At 37.6% G+C, this 10,133-nt stretch overlaps 1 protein-coding gene across 1 annotated transcript; it reads right to left on the bottom strand.

The window, feature by feature from the left end:
• Nucleotides 1-6,886: 6,886 nt before the first annotated feature.
• On the bottom strand, nt 6,887-9,901 carry LOC114742399 (receptor-like protein EIX2). Its single transcript, XM_028930668.1, has one exon. The coding sequence runs from the start codon at nt 9,899-9,901 to the stop codon at nt 6,887-6,889; it is 3,015 nt and encodes a 1,004-aa protein (XP_028786501.1).
• Nucleotides 9,902-10,133: the final 232 nt, after the last annotated feature.

Below are 10,133 nucleotides of genomic sequence, written 5' to 3'. Positions count from 1 at the left end.
TAGGACATATGGTTAAGAACGCATGACCAAACTGGCAAAGAGGGTTGTAGGAACGTGTCCAAAAAGGAAATGTCCTGTGTGAACATGCCTTGCTAGCCAAGAGCACAAGGAAATCTGAGGCATTAGAGTGCTTTAGAAAATATCTCAATCTAGTGGAAAATCAGCTAGGTTCAAGAATCAAAGCCTTAAGAACTGACTGAGGCCGAGAATACCTCTCTGATCAGTTCAAGGAGCTCTGTGAAGAAAGGGGTATTGTTAGGCAACTAACAATCCCTGGCACTCCTCAATAGAACGGAGTTGCTGAAAGGAGAAATAGAACTCTCCTCGATATGGTTAGATCAATGATGGCACAAGCTGAGCTTCCAACCTCATATTGGGGAGATGCTCTTTTAACTGCCACATTCATACTTAACCGAGTGCCTTCTAAATCAGTCACTACAACCCCTTATGAATCATGGACAAACCGCAAACCGGATCTAAGCATCCTAAGACCATGGGGGTCAACGGCCTATATTCGTGATTCTTCCCATAAATATGACAAGCTAGAACCAAGGGGCAAAAAGTGTATCTTCATAAGATACTCTGAGAACTCTAAGGGTATGTCTTCATTGGTGAAAATGATGACGGCTCAGTGACTGAGATAGAGTCAAGGGACGCAACATTCATAGAACCGAATATCCTAGCAGAGGGAGTATTGATCGAACAAGCCGTCTTTATGAGGATGATGGCAATGAGGTACAACAAAGTGTTCCTCAGTCTACTGATCTGAGTGGGAGGGTTGAGCATTTTCACAACAAGGTTTAACCCAGTCAGAAGGAAGTAGTCCTACAACAACCCCACTTAGGAGAAGTAACAGAGACAAAACTCCTAAGAGACGCTTCTCAATTGAAGGAGCAACCTTCATCGTTAGTCCAGAAAACGATGAAGGAGACCCGTAAGTGTTAAAGAAGCACTAACAGGACCTGCTAAGGAAAAATGGCAGAAGGCCTTACAAGAGGAAATGGATTCCATGGAATCCAACCAAGTATGGGAATTAGTTGATCTACCACCTGGCCGAAAGGCAATTGGGAGCAAGTGGGTTCTCAAGTACAAACGTAAGGCTGATGGATCAATTGATAAACCCAAAGCAAGGTTAGTTGCCAAAGGGTATACACAACGGGAAGGAGTGGATTACGCAGACACCTTCTCACCTGTTGTACGTTTCAACTCGATACGACTGATACTGGCTTTAGTAGCAAGTTTAGACTTAGAGTTACATCATATGGATGTAAAAACCGCTTTCTTGAATGGAGAACTAGATGAGGAAATCTATATGGAACAGCCTGAGGGCTTCATACAGAAAGGGAACAAACAAAAGGTTTGTAAACTCTTGAGATCCATTTATGGACTCAAGCAATCATCTAGGCAGTGGTACTTAAGGTTCCACAAAGCTATAAGCTCCTATGACTTTGAAATGATCGAGGAAGATCACTGCTTTATATCAAGCGGTTTGGAGACAACCTTGTCATTCTATCCCTCTATGTCGACGACATACTACTAGCTGGTACCAATCATTGAAACTAATAAAGATGATCAAAGAGTGGTTATCCTTGAACTTCGAGATGAAAGACATGGGCGAAGCAGAATATATCTTAGGTGTTAAGATAAGAAGAGATCGTTCTAGAAAATTGCTGTCATTGTCACAAAAGGCATACATAGCAAAGATTCTTGAGCGTTTCAATATGAGAGACTGCAAGCCTATGGATACCCCTGTGGTTAAGGGACATAACCTAAGTGAGGAAATGCACCCTACAAAACAATGCGATATAGAGCGCATGAAGAGAGTCCCATACTCAAGTGCCGTTGGCAGCCTAATGTACGCCATGTTGTGTACCAGGCCAGACATATGCTTCGCAGTCGGACTTGTGAGTCGATTCCAATCCAATCCAGGAGTCAAACACTGGGAAGCTGTAAAGAGGATTATGAGATATCTAAAAGGAACCATGGACTATGAGCTATGCTATCAAGGAAATGGCCTTCGTGCGGAGGGTTATTCCGATGCTGATTGGGCAGGAGACCTGGACGAGCGACACTCGACGTCAGGCTATGCTTTCCTACTGAATAACGGAGCAATCTCCTGGAGCAGCAAGAAACAAACGTGTGTCTCTTTCATCCATGGAAGCAGAATATGTAGCTTGTTCTGCAGCTGTCCAAGAAGCTGTGTGGCTCAAAAGATTCTTAGTACGATTGGGAATCCATGGTGGGAGTGAGGGACCAACTCTGATTCACTGCGATAGTCAAGCAGCAATAGCCTATGCAAGGACCCTAAGTACCACAATCGTACTAAGCATATAGACATAAAATATCACTTTGTAAGGGATATGATCGCTAAGAAACAAGTGACAGTTCAATACTTGTCCACTCATAAGATGTTGGCAGATCCCCTAACCAAGCCTATAGCTAGAGATCCTTTCGTCAAGCATGTAAAGGCCTTGGGCATGCGTAGAGCATGATGTATTGAACCCCTTTTTCTTTTTGATCCTTTTTGTTCAAATACGCAGCACAAGGCATGTTGTACTGAACCTTTTTCCTCTTACTTAGTAATTCAATGCATTTATCTAGTTCAAAGAAATTTTTCTTGTATATTTGTGTATTTATACATGCATAGGCACAAGGTATGCAATACAAATATGTCGTACAGGTCACAAGGTTGGCTCACTCACACGAGCAACCGCCTCGCTATGTTCTCATGGGATATAGAAGGTTGACAGCAGATGATCACCATGAGATGGTAGAGAAGAATCACTGCACAAATGTCACCTCAGCTAGACTGAGATGAGACCCATAAAAGTTTGGGCCGAATCATGGATAATGTGTCATCCATGAGACCTGTAGCCAGACAAGGAACTCTTCACTAGTAAGACGTCATATATAGTTGTGATGAAAGAGCTCCTGGTTCAAATGTTGGAGTGCATTTGGAACTTAAGTCTGTACGGTGCTATTAAAACCAAAAACGACATACTCCACTTAGTGGATTGAGCACCGTAGCATGCAATTCATACTGCATGAGCTCACTCAAATCCGCAACAAGGGACGTAGATGGAAGATCCCTGATCCATTACGGTGTGAGTCCCAGAAAGGAAATAAACCTTTCATAATGCCCTTAAGACTTAGACAACATCACAAGGTTTTGGTTTAGTGGCAGCTACTCTAGCCTAAACCCCATGGTCAAGAATGATGCGATCTAACGGGTCAAGACTGAGAAAGCGACTATGCCAAATCTAAATGATGAATAGTCAGAAGGAAGATTTATCCTGAAATACACATCTACGTTGGTGTCTGTGACATGTCCCTTGCAGGTTGAACAAAACAACTAAGCAAGTGTGGATACCATACGTATGAGAAGGCAATCTGAGTAAACAAAATAACTCGAGAGGGATTAGATATGCCACAAGTAAAGTGTATGGATAAAACTAGGGCATTCGAGGCAACAAGCATACAATTTGCAGGTACACCAAGGGTGTTCTTGTGTGCTGGTCCTGTATAAAGGATTCCTAGTGCATAGGTGCCCGAATCGATGACGTCATGCCCATGCGGTCACGGCAGACACCTAGTATGAAGCAATGAAAGATTTAGCTATCGCACGATGGGCAGCCCATCAAGTGCGAGTGGGAGATGTTAGATTTTTGGGCTTGGATCCGCCCTTGATGGGCCGGATTATTTGACCGGGTATAAAGAGAATATATCAGTCAAATATCCAAGCGATATTGTGATATGTTTGACTTGGTCAAACACCCTGAATCATATCCAATCGGTTACGATATAAATCTAATTAATTTATATTAAATTAATTAATTTATATTGTGTAGATTAAATATATATTAAGTATATATATTTAGAATTAATTGTGATTGATTCTGGATTTAAATTCAAATATCATGATATTATGAGATAAGGATATATTATATCTTATCTCTGATTTTATCTGATGGGCTCAGTGGATATTTTTATACTACCCAAAATATCCCTGACAAAAGCTATAAATAGAGGCTTCCCCCCATCAGTTCAAATCACTCCAGTAGTAGAGCTTTCCTACTCTCTCTCTCTCTCTCTCTTATTTTCTTTCTTGCAAAAGAGGTGCTCTGCTGTGCACTTAAAAGCTCAGACTTTTATAGTCTAGCTTAAGCGTGAGCTAAGAAGATCCGACCGACCCGACCCGGTATGTTTTCAATCTATTGTGTTATTTATCTTACATTTTTAAATAGAGAAATTATTTTTTTTAAATAATGATAGTTAAGAAATTATCTTTATTTTAGATTCTATACATATCAAAATAATTATTTTAAACAAATAAAAATAAATAAGAAATCAAATTTAAATCATTCAAATGAGATATGAATGATCCAAATTTGATGAGCTTAAAGTACTCATCAAAATAATAAACACCGAAACTGGTTCCAGGATTTAGGGTCAGAGGATGATTTTTTGCTGGTTTGCTTAATTTGGTTTTTCTGTCTTGAGAACCATGCTCATGCTATTTATTACATGCATGAATTCACTACTGCACACAAAACAACAACCGAAACTTCTAACAATTATCTTGAAACCAGAAGTGTTCGAGAATATTCCTAAGAACACTATCAGTGGTTTTCTAATATCAATACGTAGACTCTCTAGAAATTTGTTTCTTTTACATGGAAAGTGGCTTTACATGGTGAGAATTTTTTTGAACCATATGGCCTGATTGTAGTTTAGTAAAATGACCAACATATGGTGACAATATTGCAAGGAAAAAAAAAAAAAAAAGCCACGAGCCTATTTCCTTCCTTGGTTTTTAAATTTCTTCAAGAGAGGCATAACGGAGCGCACTTGTTTTAAGAGGAGACAATTAATTGCGTTTGTTACAAGTATATATTAATGATGGATTACAACATTCACACAAACACAATTATATTGCTCAGTAAATTTTAGCAAAGTCATTATTTCAGTAGATTTTCATTTAGTAAATCCTTCAATATTTCCACCTAATTAAGGATTTGAATTCTTTTTCAAAATAATACAATTGACTCATCCTTCTCTTTAAGAAAATCATTTAATTTATTTATTTTCTAAATAGCTATAGCGACTAAATTTGAGAAAACGAATTTAGCAACATATCCAATGAACTTTAAATGATGGACATCCGATAAAAAAGAGCAAAAGAACATTAACGGAAATAATAGCTACAAGTCAAAAACTTATCGCGATCAAGCGACTTTTTTTCATTTTTAAAATAAAATATTTAAATCAAAAGCTGGGTGTCTACAATAATAGAAATATGTAACGAGTTTGAAAAATGAAAAAATAATAATAATAAAAGTCCCTCGCTGGAAAAATTTCGTGATGTCTGTGGGATAACGTTTTTAACATTTATATTCCAAAAAAAATAAGACGATGAAGAAGAAAAAGCGGTATTAAATGTAGCTTAAAAAAATATGGATAAAATAGAGTCATGTTCAAAATATTAAAGTTTTTCTTGTTGTTTTTCATTTTCAGGTATGCCCTCTTTTGGAATATGTAGCTGAAGGCATTTACTCTAAATACTCATACCCATCAAATATTATTGTACGGTCTCATGGAGCATAAGAACCATGAATACGTTGAAGACATAGACGTCTTTCTCAAAATCACTATGAAAAGTCCATTTTAACCGACGTTAAAAGGCTTTTCTGCAATAATGTTACTCACAACTAGAAGATGGTGTTATAAATCTTTTGTCCCTAGCTCTTGTGGAGTTCTTTCAGGGAATTGATATGGCCACACCAGTACTAGTTCCATAGCAGGTTTCATTGGACATTCCTGTGACTCATGTGAGTAAGGACTCTAATCCTCTTGTCATTAACAACAACGATTATTCTTCCAAGCAATGATCAAGTTATCCACTCTAAATGTGTACAAGCGGCTCTTTCTCAAATTGTGATCGACAAAAATCCGCTTGACCACCGCTCCACCACATGCAAGCTGTGCCTCCAAAGGTTGTTCCACTCTGTAACAAGCCACTTTAACAGTACATTGTCTGTTGGAAAAGTTTCGCATAAATTTATCATAATCAAGTTGCTCACTCTTGTCAAAGTTTTCTCTTTCACTATCTCACTTGCTGGAAAAGGTTTTCCATATATTTGTTTTCATCAAGTTGCTTGTCTAACTTGCTTGAAAGGAATTTTGAATCAAAGTATCATCTTGTGTCCACCATTCCCTCAAATTAGGAAGCCTTAAATGTTGCCTTAGTTGTTTATTTAGTATTCCTGTGATTAAATATTTGAAATTGTGTGCTAAACATATAGATAGCAGGATAGGCGTTACTCATATTAGTCAATTGTCACACTCTTGCTAGCTAGCTAAGCATTTGTAGAGAACAATAAAACAAGGCAAAAAGAATGAGAAGCAACTACATAAGCATGAAATTGGAGAGGCTATGTTACTTGGAGTCAGAGAGTTTAATTATTAAGAGGGAAGATTCAAGTATTTTCCTATCATTTTAAAATTTTCCTTTCATATGATTAATCAAGTGGTTTAAGGCAAAAAGGAGGCTATATTCATTTCTCCCATAACCAATAGTCCAATCCATTAGCGACAACTATTCTTATAACAAGTTGGCTGCGAAAAATATTTATAGCTATGAATCTAACACTATAAGTTATCAATGTCATATATAAATCAATTCAAATTAGGAGAAACAAAATCAAGCTGACAATGGAAAAACAATCTAATTCATGTTATAAACAGCAAATTCGTACACGCATAATTAAAGAACAAAGATTATATAAAGTAACAAGACACGTTATTACAACCACAACGCACATACTAAAACATTTAATTTATTGACTAAAAGAAACAAAATTACAAAAGGAAACATATTATGACAGTGTCAATCATCAGCCCAATTTCTGTACATTCTCTTCAGCTTTGCAACTTTAAGTACAAAGGTCACATATATTTCATCCGCTACATATTCCACTCTTCGGAAGCAAGCATATCTCCAGCTTTTCTTTAGCACTAAAGTTCCAATGGAAGCCCAAAAGCCAACTGCAAAACCAAGTGCTACTACAAAGTAAAACCACACCTTGTCAGAATCATTTTTCTCTTCGGAGCCTTCTCTTTCAGGAACTTGATCATCGCCAGGACACTTATTCAGAAGTGGGATTCCACAAAGATAAGGGTTGCCAGCATAAATATTATATCCCTCTATAAATGTCAAACACTGGTTCCCTACTGGAATAGTTCCTGAGAGATTATTGTATGACAAGTTTACGTAGCTTAAAAATGACATAGTACAGAAAGTACCAGGAATTTGGCCAAAAAAGTTATTAAAAGAGATATCAAGGGATTCAAGTGATTTAAGGTTTCCTATTCTTTGAGGAATCTCTCCTTTCAAATGATTGTGTGAGAGATTTAAGCCAACCAATCCTGTGAGTTGAGTCATTATTCCTTCAGGAACATATCCTACCAGTTTGTTATCAGACAAATCCATATTCACCACAAACTTCAGGTTTTTGACATAACTAAGAACTGTCCCCTTCAAAACTTGCTCAACTTCCTTAGTAAGCCACTCATCAATGAAGTTAATTTTAAGAATGTTAAAATCAAATTTCATCTTGGCTACATTGGACATGGAGGATTTGGTCATTCCTCTAAGATTGCCAATGCAATCAGGTATCGAACCTGTTAAGTTGTTACTTGCAAGGTCCAAGATTTGGAGTGATGTGAGTTGGCAAATCTGTGAAGGAATGCTGCCATTCAAGTTATTTTGTCGCAGTCTAAGAATTTTCACTGATGGAAAAGTTTCCCTAGTCCATGGTGGTATACTTCCGACAAATTGATTATCACCAACATCCAAAATTAGCAATTTTTTTAAATGTCCTAGAGAGAGTGGAAGCTCCCCTTGAAGGCTGTTATTGTTCAAATGCAGCCAGAACAACGAGGAAAGCTTACCAAATGTGCTTGGGAAACCGCCTGATAATTTGTTGGATGACAAGTTTATTTCATCCCATTGTTGATTGTCCCCCCAACAATCTGGAATTTCTCCAGACAATTCATTCTTTGAGAGATCAAGTTGATACAAGGTGCCAATTTGGCACAATGAGTTTGGTATTGAACCATTTATGAGGTTATTTCCAAGAAGCAAACACTCCAAGCTAGGCATTCTATCAGCAATGTTTTCAGGCAATGATCCGGTGATTTGGTTACCATAGAGATTCAAGATTTTGAGTTGTTCAAATGAAGGCCAATCTTTCATTGTAGAAATTTCTCCCTTCAAGTTATTTGAAGAAAGATCTAGTTGAATTAGCTTCACAAGTTGGCTAAAAGTCTTTGGGATGCTTCCATGTAAATCATTTTTGGCAAGAACAAGGTGGTTCAAATTTACAAGCTGACCAAGACTTTGTGGAATGATGCCTTTGATATGATTATTTGAAAGATCAAGTACTTTCAAATCCACAAGTTGTGCGAGACTATTTGGAATAGACCCTTCCAATTGATTGCCAGAGAGACGCAAGTAAGTTAGATTCACAAGTTGTCCAAGACTACTCGGAATTGATCCATTTAAGCGATTGTTAACAAGATCAAGTCTTGTCAAGCGTGACAATTTTCGCACAGATAAGGGAATGGAACCATAGAATGAGGTTATTGATATGTGAATCTCTCTTAGATTTTCAAGTTTCCCCAACCAAAAAGGCAAACTGTCTTCAAACTTGTTATAGCTCAAATCAAGTTGCTCTAGATCATACTTAATGCAACCAGATAACCCATAACTTCCAAATGACTCTCCTTGGAACTTATTCATTGAGAAATCTAAAGCTCTCAGACGACACATGTTCCTGAGAATCAATGATAGAGAAGATTCTAAAGAAGTGAGATTATTTGATGCCAGAGATAGGCTGTGAAGGTTGTTTAACTCGCCTAACCATGATGGAACAGAACCTGTAAGATTGTTTGAAGAAAGATCAAGCACTCTTAAGGAAGATGAGTTTTGAAGAGCTAGAGGAAACGGACCAAAAAGTGCATTTTGAGCAACATTTAGTTCCTCAAGGCCATCAAATTTACTCAACCACATTGGCAATGAACTGATAGTGTTGAAAGAAAGGTCAAGGACTCCAATAGAAGTCATGTTTTGAACAACATCTAGACTTTGACTATCTATTGCATTATCAGTAAGGTACAACACTTGAACCCTTGGAATGTAGGAGAAATTAAGAGAGCGGCGAAGAGGGATCAATGTGTGAATTCCACAGTAAACTAAAGATAACTGTGATAAAGAAGGAAGCTTGTAAAGTACCTGGAATAGATCATGTGCTTTTCCAAGGTCAATACCATTCATGTCAAGTTCTTGTAGCGATCGAAGCCCAGAAAGCCAATTCATGTCATTGACTTGGAAATCATTGGAGCTGAGATCGAGATGGATTAGGCTGGTGAGATTACTGAGATTATAAGGAATCTTCCCACTAAAATTAGCATTGGAAAGAGAGAGATATCTTAGATTATGCATAGAAGCGAAGAAGAAGGGAATTGGAGAGGCATGAAATTGGTTTTGACTCAAGTCCAAGTAACTTAGGCGTTCTAGTTGCAGAAGAGACGGATCAACGTGTGAAGCTTCAAGAACGAGTTGGCTGAAGTCACAAGAACGGCGGCATGGATTTAGATCAAGCTTGATAACATGGCCAGTAAGATTGTCACAAGCCACTCCATTCCAATTGCAACAATCATTATTGGAATTATTCCAAGAAGAAAGCCTATTTGATGGATCAACAATGGTAGCTTTGAAATCTAGAAGAGCTTGCTTCTCTCGTTCTAAGCATTTTTCACTCGAAGTTTTACACAAGCATAAATGTGCAAATTCGGACAATAATAAGAAGATAGCAAAATGGACACACAAAGATTTACCCATATTCTGCCTGTGATTTGTGGCTTTTTCTTTGACATAGAAAACTCATATATATACACTCATGATCACACAAAATCATATATTTTACTTGTGATTGTGGGGTTAACTCATACCACAATTTTTGCCTCTCATGTCCTGTTCGGTGGATACAAGATAATTGTATTTTTCATATAAATCAAACGGTCAATTAGGGGGACGATGGAAATAAACAATGATAATTTATTTATTTATCGTA

The sequence above is a fragment of the Neltuma alba genome, unplaced genomic scaffold, assembly GCF_004799145.2.
Source record: "Neltuma alba isolate B1F8T4 unplaced genomic scaffold, ASM479914v2 tig00003736_pilon, whole genome shotgun sequence".
In the NCBI taxonomy this organism is placed as follows: Eukaryota; Viridiplantae; Streptophyta; class Magnoliopsida; order Fabales; family Fabaceae; genus Neltuma; species Neltuma alba.
This window is presented reverse-complemented; position numbering and strand designations above follow the sequence as displayed.